The following is a 19,618-nucleotide window of genomic DNA, read 5'->3' as shown; positions in this document are numbered from 1 at the left end:
TCTCCTACTGTTCAGATATTTTTCATAATCAGTATTCTGTAATTATGATTCTATTCCTATATTCAGAATAAATAAAAGTACTTATTAAAGGCAGGATAACTATAAAAATAAAACTACTTCTAATAATCAAAAACAATTAGACATTGAATCAGTAATATCCAATTACTATTTTGATTTGTTTCCAGGAAAAATTCATGTCTGTGCTTCTTCTGAAAGTGTAACTACAGGTTTTATAAATCTGAAAGATTAACATTCCCATTTTACAATGTTAAATTTGTGTTATCCAAAGTTTTCATTTACAGGTAGTCCTTGATTTACAACTATTTGTTTAGTGACCGTTCGAAGTTACAACCTCAGTGAAAAAAGTGACTTATGATTGTTGTTCACACGACCGTTGCAGTACCCTCATGGTCACATGATCAGAATCCCAGGGTCATGTGATCATATTTTGCAACCCTCTGGCAAACAAAGTCAACAGGTAACTTCAGTAATTGTAAAGAACTACAACTGTGGCAAGAAAGTTATAAAATCAGGCAAAACTTATTTAACAATTGCTTCATTTAGTCACAGAAATTTGGGGCTCAATTATATATATAAGTCGAAAACTACCTGTAGTGTAAAACCCCATATTCCCATATTTATTCTCAAGTAAGAGTAGATCAGATATCAGATAGAACTGCACAATGTAAACTTTTAGCAATTGAGAGTTGTCTCATTTTATACTTGGCTAAATAAAATTAGACTCTACTTCTCTGTATCTTTGATCTAGGAAAAGGAATTAGTTTTGGAAATCTGCTGTTTACAGAGACCTCCGCTTAATGAGTTATTTTGCATGCGGAGTTTGTGGAATCATTAAATGTGCTGATATTGTCATTCCTCAAGGAAGGGTGGAATTCTATTCTCTGTGCTGTTCTTCTCCTTAGCGAGTTTGTTATACTATAGAGTAGTTCAGAGAAGAAGGGTTTTCCTGTTCCCTAAGATGATATTTAGGGTGCCTTACCAACCAAAATTTAGTTCTGTCTAGTATTAATTAATGTAATATGTTGCAGCTATTGTAATTCATGGCTACCATACTTATTAATCTAGTCATGAAATCCTTAATTAGACTGCTTTTCTTTTAAAGGTGGAAACATCTACTTGCCCCAAGGAAATCAGTGGTATAATTTACTCTTTCTATTGTATATCCATAGAGAACTAGACATGAAAAATGCTACATGGAATAACAAAAGCCACATGGATGCTTTAGCAAGGTCCTGGAAACCAGAATCTCAAAGGAATAGACATTTGCTTAGCAACTAACAAATATTGTTTGCAAAATCCACTTTTGAACATTTGTATCATTTTCAAATGTTCTGTTTTACATTTTATCCCTAATCTATAAACTTTCTACACATATGGATGTTTCCCCCCCAAAAAAACATAATTTGTATGCATGAACATTAAAATATATGACACTACAACAAAGTTTCTCCATTTCAGTTGCTCATCTCTTTCTGCTATGCATTATTTCCTTAATGGGGATTAAGTTTATGATGCTTGAAATGATGAAGGTATATTTTATGCCTTGTGTTTTAGCCCTGAAATTATTTAATTAATTATTTTGCCATTTCATCTTGTCTTCTTTATATTGCTTTAAAGTCATCATATCAAGAAATCTTGTTCAGTATCTCTATAGTTAGACCAGTGGTGGCTAACCTTTTTGGGCTCCTGTGCCGAAAATTGTGCATGCACTAGCGCGGCGCACCCAGAAGACAAAGTGCGTGGCCCCCCATGCCCCCTGCGCATGCACGCACAACCCTCTCTCCCGCCACTCCCTTACCTGCACTACACATGCATGTGCCTTGCAGCTGATTTTCGGGCCTTTTTCAGCCTCCCAAAGGCTGGAAGGAAGCCACTGCAGCCTTTGTATGCCAAAAAATGGGCCCATTTTGTCACTTTCAGTACTTCCAAAAATACAGGAAGTGACAAAATGGGCCTGTTTTTTGGCCTACAAAGTCTGCAGAGGCTTCCCTCCAGCCTCTGGGAGGCTGAAAAAGGCCCAAAAATCAGCTGGGAGGCGCACATATGTGCAGTGAGGTAAACTTTCCTGGGCTCCTATGCCCCACACAAATGTGGCACACATGGCATAGGTTCTCCATCATGGAGTTAGACCATTCCTTTACAGTGACAGTTTAGTGTCAAGACAGCTCTTTCTGGTTGCTTGTTGAAAACAAATGTGATGACTTTTGGAATGATATTGCAATTAATATTTCTCAACTAATCACTTTGGCTTTATAAATTATAAATAGCTTTATTTTGTACATATAATTCATTTATTACCTGTGCAAGATAGCTTAATTCTTAATAAAGTTCTATATACATTTGGTGTACTGAAGTGCCAAATAATTTTTTACATCTTGCTGTTTTTTTGGTCTTTTGCTTCTAAAATCTTCAGTGAGGATTTCTGGCTGTTGAAATCTAGAAGATCTGCAGGTTAACAGTTCATAGAAAGAAGCTGTTAAATAATATTAACCTTGTCTGGTTGTATTTTGTTTCCTAGTTAGGTGAGATTTTATTCAGGTTGTGAACTGATATAATATGCAATATTGCATGAGGCAAAAATACAAAAATGCTCTTGAAATAATAAATAAGGATTAAAGAGCTGTTGATTTCCAGAGAAGACCCATGGATTATCAATCCAAAAGCTAGATTTCACATACTCACCAATTTATGGTTGCTTAACTATATCTTACTAAGGCAGGGGTGTCAAACTCGTGTTGTCATGGTGTCATTATGTGATATATCATGACTTTTTTCTGCTTTGCTAAACCAGGGGTGGAGGTGGCCAGTGTGTGACACATCCGGCCCGCGGACCGTGAATTTGAAAGCCCTGTACTAAAGAAACCTTAAATTCATGTAATTTGTTGAATCATTAATAACAGTTTTTAATCTCAGTGTCTAAGTTCAATAACATTATAAGCCAAAATCATAGAAACATGAGGATGCCTGAGGATCATGTGTGAAACCAAAGAATTCCCAAAGAATCATTAACATGACTCTGGTTTTAACTGAAAAATCTTTTCAGGTTAATTAGACTTTGGACTAAACATATAATGATAACAAATATTTGTGCATGGGTATGAAATGCCCTTTCCCATATGTCTGATCACTTATAATTTACTTCCTTAAAATAAAAAGAAGCTATTTTAAAGATGGAAGAATTGAGTAAACTCTCTTAATTAAAATTAGCTAGTTGCTCATTTCCAAGCTTAAAGAAGCATCTTAGTCATCTTTAAAACAATTATATAACATAGACATTTCTATTTATAAATTATGTATGTGGGTCATTCCCAGCTCCACTGACTGCATGAAGTATAACTACAGATGGGATGAATCACTGTATTTCAGTAATACGCATCTATATCACACACAAAAGACTGATATGCAAATCTCTAATAGTTCTGTGCAATCTTTACCTAAAATTCTGGAAACCTGCTACCCAATGATGATAAACAATATAGAGCTATATTAGAAGTTAGAAAGCATTAGTCCTTCAAATATTAATGAATAGCAGTTCTTAGCTTCCTTTACCATAGATTTTGCAGATCAGGGAGCTAATTGCAGGAGGATCGTAGATTGTCTAATTTTGAGCTAAACATCTAACTAAGTTATAAGGAAATTAAGCTACACATACCTTATGTGGGCTGTCTTATTTATGCATGATACCATGCTTCTGTCCAGGTTAGTTGTATATTTATGGACCTGATTCAAAGTGTGTTAATTTTGAACTCCCAAATCAAACATATTTTATTTATTTTTATTTATTTGATTTGCCAATTGTTTACAAGATAGTAAGTATAAGTGTATACATAGTTGTGAATACATGAAATGGGTACATATAAGAAAAATAAAAGAAGAATAAGAGAAACAATAGGACAGGGACGGTAGGCACGTTGGTGCGCTTATGCACGCCCCCTACAGACCTCTTAGGAAAGGGGTGAGGTCAATAGTAGACAGTCTAAGGTTAAAGTTTTTTGGGGTTTGGGGAAGAAACTACAGAGTCGGGTAGAGTATTCCAGGCATTGACCACTCTATTGCTGAAGTCGTATTTCCTGCAATCAAGTTTGGTGCGGTTAACTTTGAGTTTGTATCTATTGTGTGCTCTTGTGTTGTTATGGTTGAAGCTAAAGTATTCATTGACAGGTAGGACATTGCAATGTATGATTTTATATACCATGTTTAAATCAGACCGAAGACGGCGTAATTCAAGGTTTTCTAGTTCTAGAATTTCAAGTCTGGTGGCATAAGGTATTCTACAACGAGTAGAGGAGTGGAGAACTCTTCTTGTGAAATATTTCTGGACTTTCTCAATTGTGCTAATATCAGATACGTAATGTGGGTTCCAGACTGATGAGCTGTATTCGAGTATTGGTCTAGCAAATGTTTTGTATGCTCTGGTTAGTAGTGTGATATTACCAGAGAAAAAGCTACGTAGGATTAGGTTAACAACTCTTAATGCCTTTTTGGCTATGTAGTTGCAGTGGGCTCTAGCACTTAGATCATTAGAGGTGAGTATTCCAAGGTCCTTTACAGAGCTTGGGTCATCAACAAGATCTTGACTATTCAGCTTGTATTTTATTTTCTGATTTTTTTTGCCAATATGTAAGACAGAGCATTTATTTGTTGAGATTTGAAGTTGCCATTTGTTTGACCATTCTGATACATAGTCAAGATCTTTTTGTAGGGTAGCAGTATTGTCTGTGGTATTGAACAGTTTTACATCATCAGCGAAAAGAACACAGTTACTCTTAATATGATCACAGAGGTCATTTATGTAGAGTATGAAGAGAGTTGGTCTTAGAACACTGCCTTGGGGGACACCACTATTGACAGGTACAGAATTTGATAGGACGCTCCCAATTTTGACCATTTCTTTATTTAAAACAAGTTTTATTAATTTTTCAAAACACACAAATCATCATTATCCATTACATGTTTAAACCTTTTTCCATTATAAATTTAACGTCAGATAAACTATAATTCTATTTTAAACCATTTCCATATAAACATGCAGAAACCTCTTATCCAATTTCTCTTTACTTCTCTTTACTCTTATTCCATTTCATTATTATTATTTCATCTTTTTCTTTCTGACTTAGTTACCATTATTTTCATTCTATATTTCTGCAAGGTTTTATTAATTCTCCCCCCCAAAAAACATATACACACAACACACAAAACATAAAAAAGATCTTTTTGGAAAGCAACTTGGACCCAGGTATCTCTCTCTTCATGGACTTCAAAGTCTTCTATATTAACTTCTCCACCCACATATTTCACTCTTCTTAATTCTATCTTAATTAATCATCTTAATTTGAGTCATTATATTTGTATCTTTTGTCCATTCTTTATTGTCCCTTTGTCTCGTTCCTTTTTTTTTTAAAAAAAGAAGTTTCTCCTGAAATCACTAATCAGAGTATGATGCCTTTCTATCTCTCCCCTAAATTAATCAAATAAACCTTTAAAATAGCACCCAATACCCAATCCGATTTTGCTTGGTACATTCTATCTAAATAGTACATCCAGAGTAATTAAATACATAGTTAAACAATAGATCTGAATATTAAAAACAAATACTATAATAAAAATTTTATAATAACATCAATGCCATAATCTTATTAAACTCTTTAATTAAAACTCAATATTCTGAACCTCCCCTCATATTATTAAATTCTAAAACCAATCATTATTAAACATTTCACCATTTTAATCTCTTATCAACTCTTAAACCATTTAAGTTTTCTATTTCTAATACAATACTACAATATCATCTTATGTACCTTGCAAAATCTTTTGAAGAAATTATACTTTATCCTTTATCCCTAAAAAAGATTCCTTTTTTCCCATTTAATTTCAAAACTTTGTAGCTTTTCTCCACCCTTCCTTTCTTCTCCCAACAAACCTTTCTACCCCCCATTCTTCTAGCCTCTGCCTTACTGGCTTCCCTTCTCTGTCGTGCTCCTTTTCCCTTTTGTTTACTATCATTATATTGATTTTGCACCTTATTTTTCCCTTTCTTAAGTGTTTTTTTAAATCTTAAGTCCTTAGTTTCTCTTCCTTTCCCTCTTACTTCTTTCTTGGTCGATTTCTGAGATTTATTAAAAATGGCTTCCTTTCCTTCTTCTTCTTCTGCTGTTTTCATCTGTTGTAATGTTTGTTGATAGTTAATAAGCGCCATTTCTAAAAAAAGGAAGGCTTCTTTCAAACCAGCTTTACCATTTTTTTTTGCTTGTTCATAATCTTTTCTCAGTTCCTCAATAGAAGGAGCCATTATAAATCTTTTCTTTTCTTTTCCCTTTCTTTCTTCTTACAACAACCAGAATATTCCAAAGAAAAAATAAAACAGTCCCAAAGTTATCAATCAGTCCAAACCAAGGCAGAGTTCTCACTCTCTCCTTCTGGGGTAGTATCAATCAGAGACAAAGAAAGCCCAAATCTGCTTCTTAAAGTCTTATTGCAATATATTTTAGTCTTCAAATCCTTAAGGCATCTCCTCCAACAATCTTAGCATACAAATATTTTTTTTTTAGTCCTCTCTCTTCCCACTCATCGCTTAAAGCCAGTTTTCACCTAAAAAAATAGGTTTCTTAATATTCACTTATTTATTCCGTAGGAAAAGAGGGTAAGCTTTCCTTTCAGCACCATCAAACTGCTGCTTTTTTCCTCTTCTAGAAGGTATCATTCAGAAAGTCATACTTTTCAGGAATTTTGTTAAATATGTCTTAGAGTCCTAGGAACCAAGAAAAACTTTCTCCTTTCAAAAACTTTCTCCACTTCCTCCTGCGCATTCTTACCCGGCTGCCAGCTTCTTTGTGGTGGCCATTACGGACCGCCGCTGCACCGTCCTGGGAAAAGGGGGTTCTGCCGGCCGGGGAGGGGGTCTGCAACACCCCCAAACTCTTCTCCGGATCCCCCCTACCTTCAGCTGCCCCTACAGGGCAGCCTAGCTCCGCACCCGTCCGGATCGGAGCCCCAAAAACGGCTAGCGCAGCAGGGATCGCGCAGCTTCGCGAATCCCTGCCGCTCGCGAAGCCGACAAACCGGAAGTCCCCTCAATTTTGACCATTTCTTGTCTGTTTGCCAGGAATGCTTTTATCCAGTTATGCAGTTGTCCAGAGATACAATAGGATTTTATTTTTAGGAGTAGTTTGTCGTGTACCACTGAATCAAAGGCTTTACAGAAGTCTATGTAGATTGCGTCTATTGCTTTGCCCTGATCGAGTTGTGTCGTCCATATGTTTTTGCAGTGTAAGAGTTGCAGATTACAGGATAGTTTTTTTCTGAAACCAAATTGTTTATTGGAGAGTAGGTTGTTTGTCTCTAAGTGGAAGATAATGGATTGGTTAATAATTGATTCCATGACTTTATAGGTGACGCAGCATAAGGAGATTGGTCTGTAATTTTCAACTAGGCTGGGGTCTCCCTTTTTGAAGATGGGGATGACTGTGGCTTGTGACCATAGGTTAGGCAAGGAGCTGGTCCTAAAATATTTTTCAAAGATTATGCTTAGAGGTTTGGCTATGGCAGTGGATAGCTTTTTTAAGAAGTAGGCACATATTCCATCCGGTCCAATAGATAGAGATGGTTTTAGATTGTGTAGTGCTTTTTCAATATTCTGTAAAATCGATATGTATTAGATCATTGTGGTTATCTATGGTACGGCTAGGAAATACTGGGCATGATCCATTGCTGTTTACAAATACTGAGCCAAAGAATGTGTTAAAGATGTTGGCTTTAATGGTGTCATCGTTGCAGTCTTTACCATCAGGTGCTATCAGGGGTGGGATGGACCTTGAGTCTTTTAGTTTGTTGTTTACAAAATTGTAAAAAGCGCGGGTGGAATTGGTGCTTAGAAGGTTTTCCTCTTGTTTAATGTGATAATTGGTGCATTCGGTCTTTATCTGGTGGCATAAATTTTTGTATCGGCTTTTGAAATTGGCAACATGACCAGATTTGTTTTTCCCCCAGAGTGATCTCTTTTTGGATTGAAGTTTCCTTATTGTTATGGGTAATCTGCTTTTTTGTTTTGTTTTGGGAGTTGTTGTTGGTACATATAGTTTGATGACTCTTTTGACTTCAAGTAAAAATATGTTGTAATGGTCTTCAACAGTATTGCATCCAGTGAATAGAGATTGCCTATCAAGGGATAAGAGATCGTTGTCTATAAGATCATAGTTGCCTTTTTTGAAGTTACAATTGGGGATTACATCATTGTGGTGATTTTTGTGTGGGCGTATGTTGAGACAAAAGTCAATCATATTGTGGTCACTGCTGGAAAAGGGTTCTTTAGTTTGTATTCCGTAAATTAAATTCAAACTATTGCAGAAGATGAGATCGAGGCAGTTGTTTAGTCTAGTGTTGTTGGTTACTAGTTGTTCCAGTCCCAGATTTGTAATAGCATTGTAGAAGGTTGCGTGTATGATTTCAGTTGTACATTCATTTAGGGTCCAGTCAATATGAGGTAGATTGAAATCACCAAGAAAGATAAAAGGGTATGGGCAGGATGCAGCCCATGTTAGTAATGTATTTAGCTTGTTTACATGTTCGATGTCATAATCAGGTGCTCTGTAACATAGTAAGAATCGAATTGTGCTATTTAAGGATAGTTCACAGATGATAGTCTCAGGAAGAGCAAGCTCTTGGGTAACTTGGATATTTTTTAGATGTAAGGATTTTTTATAGAAGATAGCAACACCACCTCCTCTACGAATTTCACGATCTGATCGGTAAACATGATAGTCTCTTACTGTGGTAATGGAGTCAGGGAGAGATGTATTGAGCCATGTTTCACAGACAAATATAATGTCGAATTTAGCCATATTTAATAAGAGGAAAAATTCAGGTATTTTATTCGTGAGGCTTCTTGCATTGAGTAGTTTGCATTTAAGGCCAGTAGTAGTTGGAGTTGAGGTAGTTAGGGGCGTGCGTGCCTAGTCTTGGGTGATGGTGGATTGGTTGAGGTAGGGTTGTGGTTGAGGGTTAAAGCTGAGTTGCGGGTTGTGTGACTTACTTTTGATACAGTCAGCATGGTAGTCAATAACATTTGACTATATAGTGGAATGAGGTTTCACCCCAAAATAGTAAAGTTACCTACACTTCCCTTAATTATTTATTATGGGGTGTTCTGGAAGCCTGTTTGCTTCTGCATGACTTCTCTCACTTCCTGAGATCATTAAAGTCTGGCAGTGACAGAAACAGCACTCTCTCTTGACACAGTGTCCGTCACTGGATGCTCTTCCTAGACAGATTTGGCATCCCTCTTTGCTTCTTTCAGTTCATTACACATTCTGTTTTTGGCAACGTTTCCTTGTCACTTCCTATCTGGTTTTCTTGTCTGAGTCAGTCTTGAAGTTTTGATTCTATTGTTCATTTTGGTTGTAAGTGTTGTGCTGATGTCTTGTGCAACCGACTTTGACTGTTATCAGATGAGAAAACGGAATATGCATGAAGATAATAGTTAAACCTCAGGCACTCAGATATAAATCAGTACTTTCAAGAGAAAATCTCAGATTTAAACCCCTGGCAAGCCTTCAAGATGATTCTGGTCATTCAGTAACCTCAGTTGTTTTTTCCTGCTGAGGATTGTGTTCTCAAGCTCTTTCTCAAATGACACTGTAATGGTATCCCCCCTAGTGGACTATTGTTTGTCACTTGGGGAACTTGTCGCATTTAAAGAGGATGGCACAAAGGAGTAATGAGTGCTACAAGAAAGCTATGTGTATTTTTCTCTTTCTCCTAAGTAATCCGGGATGTTCTGGTATAAGTGGCCCCATGAGATTCACAACTTTCAGATTTAGAAACTCTAATACTGCTGAGGTCATTAATGAAACCTCTCTGTATTCAGTGAAAGTTCGTGAAGATTTATAGTCCTGATATGCTACAGTTCTGTTTCTGATTCTCAGAGCACCCAGGATCCATTTTTTTTTTTTTTTTTGGAATTTCTTTAATACAAGTTTTACTGAAATGAATGGGTCTTCTCTGCAGCATCTATTTATTTCAGAACTACTTTTATTGTGTTAATATATTTTTATTGATATTATTATAAACTGGCAGTATATTTAGGATAGCACCTTTAAAAAAGAAGTCATTTAACAATAAATTTTTGGAATCAGGATTATTTTTTGTTCCAAAATGTCTCTTTCTATATCTCAAAATTTAAAACAGTGTAAAGAAAATATTCAAATATTTAGGACTTCTGTATCAGAAACTGAATGATGTGGGCAATGTTCTGCCTATTTAAAGTGACCTGAAATTTATGAGGCAGTATTTTCTTAAGAGAGGTAAAGGACAGCCCTGAAAAGAGGCAAATCTGAAAGAGATTCATAAGGATTAAAAAAAAATGTTTATGTTTATAACTGCCTTACAAAGGAAAACTCAAGAGCAAAACCCAGAAAAACTGTATATTCTAATAAAAATATCTGAAATCAGTATATATAAATGTATTTCCCTATTTTTCATAGGACTGTGAAATGCTGGGCATTTAGTGATCATTTGTGTGAGAAAAGTTAAATGATCAAAATAAAGGACATAAAAAGTGAGTTTGTGAAAAATAAATCTAAAAACAGCTTTCTAAAGCAAAACTCTATTCCTTATAATAAAAGACATACATTCACTGCACTTGAAAACCACCTCAATTACTTAATAGTGCAGGGATAGATAATCTGAAGAGATTTCCAAGCCTCCTTTCTCCACAATAACTGGAGCATCGCATCTCCCGGATTTTTCCATGATTAACTCCCCCCCCCCCCAATAGAAGTTAATAGGTGAATTAATCACTGATAAGCTTTAGAAACTTTAAATAAATAAATAAATCAGGGAGAGAACTTTCATTATCTCCTTAAGTTAACCATGGCTGCTATGACCGTGTGATAAATAAAAAGTGTGATCCTAAGTTGCACACAGTTTGTTTGTCTTAAGAGTAGAGAAATCAGAACTAGCCTGAAACATTTGATTGCTCAAAGAGGCATAATATCTGGAGTCATAATATCTTCAGATATTATGCTCAAAAAGCACAATATCAATACCTTGTTGATGATCCAAACTCTGTCAAGGACCTTGGAGTACTCATCTTTAATGATCTAAGTACTAGAGGCCACTGTAACTACATAGGCAAGAAGGCAATAAGAGTTGTTAACCTAATCCTATGTAGCTATTTTTCTGGTAATATCACACTACTAACGAGAGCATACAAAACATTTGCTAGACCAATACTTGAATACAGCTCATCAGTCTGGAACCTGCATTACGTATCTGGTATTAACACAGTTGAGAAAGCCCAGAAATATTTCATAAGAAGAGTTCTCCACTCCTCTATTCGTTGCAGAATACCTTATGCCACCAGATTTGAAATTCTAGACCTAGAAAACCTAGAATTACACCGCCTTCGGCCTGATCTTAGTATTGTATATAAAATTATACATTGCAATGTCCTAGCTGTCAATGAATACTTCAGCTTCAACCATAACAATACAAGAGCACACAATAGATACAAACTTAAGGTAAACCGCACCAAACTTGATTGCAGGAAATATGACTTCAGCAACAGAGTGGTCAATGTCTGGAATACTCTATCTGACTCTGTGGTTTCTTCCCCAAACCCCAAAAACTTTAACCTTAGACTGTCTACTATTGACCTCACCCCTTTCCTAAGAGGTCTGTAGGGGGCATGCATAAGCGCACCAACATGCCTACCGTCCCTGTCCTATTTCTTTTTTAATTTTCTTATGTGTATCAATTTCATGTATCCATAATTATGTTTATGCTTATGTCTGTTGTCTTATAATTGCTTGATAAAATAAATTAATAAAAATAAATAAATAAATAAATATCTGAAGACAAGAATAACAAACTATACTGAAAATGGATTGGAGTTTTGAAAACAGAAATTAGTAAGACATGTTTCAGTACACAGCTAAGGACATCAATACTAAGCCTACTCATTAGAGATGTATATTTAAGCTTTTTTTAGGTGCTAAGAAATTGTTCTACAATGTTCAGCTTCAGCTTGAAAACTCTAACAATATATAAGCATGGATTTGCTCAGAATGAAATGTTTTTAAAAGACTTGAGGGAAAAAAGTAATATGACAAAGAAAGCATCATTTAAGCGATTCCTAACTAAAAAATTCTCCAGAAGGATTTACTGCTGTTTGAAAATAATTTTCCTTCACATTTATGAAAGGAGCCAAAGAAGGGTTTCTAACAATCCCTTTGGGTCTGGACATACTGATATATGTAGGGATAATCCACCAGATAAACCATTGCAATGCAGAGCTTCCCCAATTATTATTTAGGAACTGTGTGTGGCGTATACATTGAAATCTTCCAAAGGTTGCAGTAGTAAGATAAAAGACCTTTATTTTAAATAGGTAAAAAGTAATTACAGTAATTTTATTATTAATTACAATGAAATAAATTTTATCTTTTATCCATACAAGATTTTTGTCCTGGCTGTAAAGCATTGACATCTTGTGAGATGTAAAAGATATGCTTTTTTTTTTTTTGTTTGCAGCTGTAAACAAAGCTGTAAACATTGAGACTTTGGAGTACATTGCAGTGATCCGTTCCTTGATAGCTTACTCCTGATTGTCTGATACTGATTACAACCCCCAGTGCATAGCTATGTATCACAATTCTTTATTTAATTATTGTATAGAGTTATAATACTAAAATAAAAGACTCTTAAACTTACTTTGGTATTTGAAGCAATGTACAATTTGATAAAAATAATGGATTTCTTTTAGCATGACTAAAACTCATTACATAATGGCTGAGTGTATCTTTTGGCTGCAAAATGTTTCAGTTTTCTGCCATAAAGAATCAAATCCTAATGCCAGTTCAATGTGCTATCTTAATGCAGAGGATAAGGCTACTGAAACAGTCAGAATTATCAAGACTTCCCCAATTAAATTACATAATAACCCTTTGATTGCTATAATCTGGCTGCAGGAATTCTGGGAGTTGAAGTTCCTACAGCTTAAAATTATAGAGGTTGAGAAACACTTATAACGGGAAGCTTTCATCAATCTTTGAGGAAAATTAGACAGATACTTTATGAAATAGAATTCAAAATGATATATAGCTATTGGATTCATTGATTCTAAAGAAAAAAGAAAAAAAACGAGTAATTTGCTCTCATAACAATATTTGCTTCAGACTTTCTGGAAGTTAAAAAAAAGTTCTGAATTTACCTCTAGGCTTTTCTTACAAAAGATACCAAACATCCCATTAAGAACCAAACACAACATGTTATTTATCTCATCCACATTATTCAAATTCTATCTGTCCCTTCTTCCATAATCATCAACAATTTCCAGATTGGGCTATTCACAGAATTATTGCCCACATTTTGTTCAGAAGCATAGGTAATCCTTGACCTACAACCATAACTGGACCCAGAATTTCATTCACTAAGCGATGTGGTCATAAAATGACATGTCATAGGACCACATCGCTTAGTTACCTCAATCCCAACATTGCTGTTGTTAGGTAAATTTTACTTGTCGTTAGCCAAAGCCTCACTCCAATTCAAGCCATTCCATGCTTGGTCCCTCCAGCCCAGAGCCTCAGTCAGATAAGGGACTGTCTCCAACTGCCCCAACTGCCTTTCTTCCTCTCCCCCACCCCAATACTCTTCCTGTATCCTGCTTTGCAGGGAATGGAGCAGCCTCAGAATCCCAGGGCTATTTTGCTTTGCCAGTCCAGTTGCCTCACTACCCTGCCCTTCAATATCCATATCACCCTTTGCTTCACTGCACCGAATAATCTTTGCCATCTTCCTGCTCATTGCTAATGAGGCGTGTTTGACCTGACTGCTGGGCCCAGATAGGGCTGGCTTTGTATGGCCAAAAAAAAAAAAAAAATGGAAAACAAAACCCAAAAGTAACTCCTGAGGCACAGTATACCAAAACATATTTTTGCAAAGAACTCAGGCCTGGGCTGACTTTGAGCTTTTTTGGCTCCCACCTCCGCCAGTCCAATTTTCCATAGTGCAAAGCCATCCTCTAAAATCTTTGGATTCCGAAACTAGCCTATCCCAGTAACTAGAGCAGGCACATCTTATCAGCAAGCAGGAGCTAGAAAATGGCAAAGGTCAGTTGGGGTGGCAGAGGGCCAAAGGCCATAAATGAGATGGAAGATAGGCAGGTGGAAGAATTGAAATGCCCTTGTGGTTGTAAGTGTGGGAAAGCTGCTAAGTGCTTGAATTCCACTTCCCTGCTCCTTCTACTATATCTGTTCAGAGTTCTTAACTCATTGCTGACAGTGTTGATTATGCCTTAATCAGAATGTGCAAAATGCCCCCTACATACAGCACCAAAGGTTGCATTCTGAGGTTTCTTTGACCACCCCACTTTTTGTGTCTGTGGTACAGCCAATCAGCATGCACCAACTTGTTTCTGCTTGCAGAATGCTCTTTCTAGAATAATCAAACTTCATTGTTATTCCAGTGCATTTGAAGTGCTCAATTAGTTGCAAAGACTTCCCCTTTGACTTCTATGTTGTGGTAAAAACCAAGTGGGGAATCTAACCAGGTTTATTTTCTGTTGGAGTTGTTCATGAATAGTGCTCAGTAATTAAATATCTGAAGTTCATTTCATCATGTTCATTATTTGTGATTAAGCATAGCATGTCAAATGTCACATATTGGAAGCCTTCAATACTTTCTGGTACAACATTTGTTAGTTTAGACATATATAGACATATATACCATGTATACATAGTCTTACTGAATTACCTGCTCTTGTCTGATAAAGAACACTGATATTCCATGTGTTTTTCTATGGTCGTTTTGGAGCTGTGTTCTGTTCCTGTACAACATATTATGGCAAGTGATGAAGTGACTTTTTTTCCTTCATCCTTTCAGTTAATTCTGTGTGTTCTTTTCCGCCCACCCATTCCTTTGTCCTGTGCGGCTGATTAAACCTGGCTAGGACCCTGCAGTGGGACACAGACCCTTCAGTGCTCCAGCTTCAGTCTGACTCTGAACTTGGGTATATGTCCACTCTTGTTGTTTTGTGTTATAGTATGACTTCTTTGCATGAACTGACTTCCCCCAAGTAGGTTTTCCCCCCAGTATTATTCTCTATCCTGATTGTTGTGATTGTTATTATTAATAATTTTATTTAATTCTACTCAACTTTCCACATCGTTTGTTCAGTTCTGAAAATTTGGGAGGGGCCTTATTGTGCCAAGAAAATTTTAACAAGACTCTCTGAAAGGGTCACTACTGAGCCGTCCCAAATTTATTCAGATGTGGAGTTGTGTTGTCTACTTTCACAGAACTCTGGGGGTTGTAGATTTCTTTTTATTTCACTGGAGATGGAATGTTGAAGCAGCATGTTTGTGGAAACTATAACATGCATGTGGATATAGTCTAACAACGTGTATTTTTCTAATGTAACCAGCATGCCAAATAATTTCCCTACTATGCTTTTGTGTTCATTGCTAGTAACGTTCTTTTAATATAGTACATCAATATCTTTCCCTTTTCTCCTTAGACAACTTTATTGATATGATAATTTTGAAAGTTACAGCCAATAAATAATGAAAATAATCTTTAGTTCTTTATATTAATATTAATGTAATACTTCTGCCCTGATTGTTTTTAATTTAAAAAGTTAAAATGTTGTGGAGCAAGTCATCAACCCTTAACATCATCCACAAGGAAAACTTTTGGACACTATTTCAGTCACATAAGTATTTGTAGGAAAAACAAAATAAAATGTATAGCTGCAATTCAGAACTTTCTTTGGAAATATTTCTGTTTTGTCTAACAAAACAAAAAAGAGATGGAAGAAGGTTAATGATAAGTAAATGGTACAATTTGGTACAGTGCTAGCAGTTTGGATTCTGTAGATATTTTGTGACTCCCACCCACCTAGCCATTGTAGTACAAATTGTAGTGACAGAACATATTGTGCAGTTGCATAAGTCACAGGGTTTGTGTCATGATGTTTTAATTCTTGTTTCATCACTTGCCTCATCCCCTAGTTGCTTATGCTTATCCCTGCCATTTTATGAGAATATTTATGACATGTTCCATAGCTTTGCCAGCTCTGACATAGATAAATATGTATTATTTTTGTAGTAAGGATAGGATAAGTGAAATATAAATTTAGAAGGAACTTCATTTAATATGCAAGGGTTTATTTCTGAAGGTAATGTTAGCCTATAAGAATGATATTACAATGTACCCTGACTTGAAAAACACTATAGTGATTTTAGCATACTCTTAAAAGTATAAGTACTGGTTTATATGACTCTAAAGAAAAAAATCTAGGAGTGATGAAGAATTCATATTGTATATTATAATAAATAACGTGTTTGATCTTTTAGAGCAGTGATAGTCAACCTGTGATAACTCTACACGTTACCCCGAGTGCCCCTCACCAGTAGTCTGGTGTCCTGGTATCCTGGGAATTACAGTTTAGCAACATACGAATGCCACAGGATTCTAATCCCTCTTATATTACTGTATGGTGGTGTTTTATTCAAACTACTAGATTAAAACGGTCATATAAGAATTGGAGAAACAAAAGTATGCTTTTCTTTTAAAGGCTGAGTTGTTACAGAGTTCAGTATCCTGGTTCATGGAAATCTTTGCTAGGTGCAACATTCCAAATCAACCTGGAATGCAAATCTTGCTTCCCTGGTTTGCATGAATATTTTGCCCTATAAACTAAGAAAGAAATCAAGGGACTCAGGGGAGAAGAAATCTCATCCTGGGATAGCTGACTCTCATAGGGTTTGGGAAAGCTTGTTTCAGTCCTCAATACTATGTGTGTTTGTTCTAGCCGCCGTTTACACAAGCTTGGAATCTCCAAGATCACCCAGGTGGACTTCTTGCCTAGGGAAGTGGTGTCCTATTCCAAAGAGACCCAAACACCGTTGGATACTCATCGCTCTGAAGGTAACTTTAACTTCTTATATTTGCAAGATGAATTTTATTTCAGTATTTTTTTAAATATATGACAACAATTGATGCTTTGATCATAATTCATGTTTTTTATTAGGAATCACAAATCAACTTTTGCTGGCTTGTTTTAGAAGCAGTCTTCTCACAGTTATTTGATTAATGTTGCTTGCTGGCTTGTTTCTGATAGAACCAAGTTTTAATTAATTAACTTTCAAGCTCAGCTAGGCAACTTTCTTCTCTTTAGCTTTTTGGGGTTTGGGATAATAAACCCCATCATCCTTGACCATCACCTGCTTCTCTTTTAAGCCTTTTAATTACTTGAGCCTCAAGTAACTAAACAGCAGCTGAAATTAGGTTCTTCCTGTCTGATCATCTCTTTGAGATGGGAGGGCTGTGAACAGTAGGGCCTTTTTGGTGCCCTCATTTCATCAGTATTGCCAATTAGCTGTAGTAGTGTTATAGTGTTGTCACTTTAGAAGACCTGTTGTAAAAAAAATCATTTTCTCATTATACTGAGTTGCTTTTCCTTCTGCTCTACACTCCCTTTTGTCTGTGCATATTTTAACATGTTCCGCTCCTGCTGAGTTTTGGAATTTAGGAGGGGGAGGGGTGTTTGATATTGATTATTTCTGATGGTTGAACACACTTTGTAAATCTGATTTTATTGCCAAGCTGTTCTTTGGTGAAGAACAAATGAGATATAACCTTTAAAATAAATTCAGTTTCTGGGACATTTGCCTGCTTGCACTAGATTTATTTTCTATTATGTCCATGACCCCTTTGGCATTCTTCCATTTATATTATGAAAACCAGTCATTGTCCCTAGATTTAATGGAAGTTCATTTCAGGAGGTGTCAGGGCTCATCATTGAAAATGCCAACTTTGGAGAAAGGTGATCTAAATATTTACTGCCTAAGCTGGTGCCTGAAACAGGTTCCAAAAATGTTCAAAAACATTGTTTCTTTCTCAAAAGTGGGCATTGATGACATGAATGTACCATTAACCGGCTATGATAATTTGAATCTAACATAACACCTGCCTATTATATGGCAGTTCAAATCCCATCAGGCTCAAGGTTGACTCACCCTTCCATCCTTCCGAGGTGGGTAAAACGAGGACCCAAATTGTTGGGGACAATATACTGACTCTGTAAACCACTTAGAGAGGGCTATAAAGCACTATAAAGCGATATGTAAGTCTAAGTGCTATTGCTATTGCTATAAAGCTATTTAATGTAGTTAAAAATTCTACCAAGGAATTTGAGAGATTCCTATCCAAATTAGAAGCCTGGAAGCAATTTTTCTATTAAATGTTCTTTAAAGACATTCATTCTATATACTAACATAGCCCAATGTACAATGTCTACAAGACTGTAGATTTTTAAGGTGAAAATCAGGTTATTTTGCAAGAAAAATATGCTTTATCAATGGCAAAGGTTTACTTTTATACTGTAATTCAAAGACTTGGGATTTTTAAAAGGAATTTTACTACATACTGGTACTTGAGAAATTTACAAAGGGTACCCTCTAGTGGTTCAATTAAAACTGACATGGGGAAAATAAAGGAAAAATAGCTTGCAAATTGGTGACTGTAATACATATGAACATAGGACAGATTTAATCTATCTGGAAGGAGCTAAAATATATGAGTGAGATTCTAGAATTTTCCTCTTACCATATTGATTCTTCTTATACATGTACTTCTGCTTTGTTCCCAGAATTAAAGTAAGCATTCTTCAATGAAAAATGATGGGGAACAAATTGCAAATTCTGAACGTGCAATGTTATTAAAATTGGGTCATTGTTTGAGAGCATGGGGATTCCTTTGGTAACATTTAAGTTAATAGAGTGCTTAAATCAATAACACACTAAAGTGGACTTGGGAATATTGAATCTAGTTTGGGTCATCGTGATAAAAAAAAGATGTTGAGAATCTAGAAAGAGTGCAGACAAGACCAACAGATATGATTAGGGGACTGGAGGCTAATCAGTATGAAGAACATTTGCAGGAACTGGGAATGTATAGTCTAGGAATAACATGATAGCAATCTTCCCATATTTGAGGGGCTGTCACTTTTCATAATTAAAATTATGCTGGAAGATGCTTCTTTATAGCATGTAGGTTTTTATTTAATTAATATATAAACAAATGCAATGGCAGTTCAAGGGTATATGGTGACCCTAAGGCACATTAACTAATGATGTAGTTTCCCAACAATGCAAAGTTTTGCATTTTTAGAATGATTTGAAAAAAACAATGACATTGGCACCCCTAAAGTTTTGTGTCCTAAATCAGTGCCTACTTCATCATCCATCAAAGCTGGTCCTAAACAGATGGATTAGGAAGCCTAGGAGATACAAGCATGTTAGGAATCACAGGCAGCATCTAGCATACATCAGTGTTAACAATTCTCTTATACTTGAGACAAAGAAGATTTCCCTCCAACTTTTGCTAGTTAACAACAAAGGCCTTTTGAAGGACTGCTGTGGGAAACAGAGCCAATTCTCAGTTCTAGGAACAGAATTAATCACTCCTTGCCTAATTAATCACTTCCTTGCCACATAAGTGGCAAGGAACAGAATTCCTTGGCCAACTGAATTTTGTAAAGAAAGCAAAGAAGGGCTACCTCTGTTGTGAAAAAGAATTCTGAAATTTCAATTTGCTT

General features: G+C 35.9%; 1 protein-coding gene across 16 annotated transcripts in view; it reads left to right on the top strand.

The window, feature by feature from the left end:
• The window catches only part of DYNC1I1 (dynein cytoplasmic 1 intermediate chain 1), a 273,836-nt gene that overhangs the window by 69,640 nt on the left and 184,578 nt on the right, over positions 1 to 19,618 (top strand). For 10 of the 16 annotated variants that reach the window (XM_087945424.1, XM_087945423.1, XM_087945415.1 and 7 more), the window contains 2 exons: positions 14,969 to 15,028; positions 16,832 to 16,947. In XM_087945424.1, coding sequence (XP_087801550.1) covers positions 14,969 to 15,028; positions 16,832 to 16,947 — 176 coding nt within the window. The remainder of the gene's footprint in view (positions 1 to 14,968; positions 15,029 to 16,831; positions 16,948 to 19,618) is intronic. The other 6 variants (XM_087945421.1, XM_087945418.1, XM_087945416.1 and 3 more) reach the window with 1 other exon arrangement.

The sequence above is a fragment of the Notechis scutatus genome, chromosome Z (assembly GCF_049901735.1).
Source record: "Notechis scutatus isolate UNSWTSFEM ecotype Mainland chromosome Z, rNotScu1.2, whole genome shotgun sequence".
NCBI classification, from domain to species: Eukaryota; Metazoa; Chordata; class Lepidosauria; order Squamata; family Elapidae; genus Notechis; species Notechis scutatus.
The sequence above is the reverse complement of the archived record's forward strand: the minus strand, read 5'-3'. Positions and strand labels throughout refer to the sequence as shown.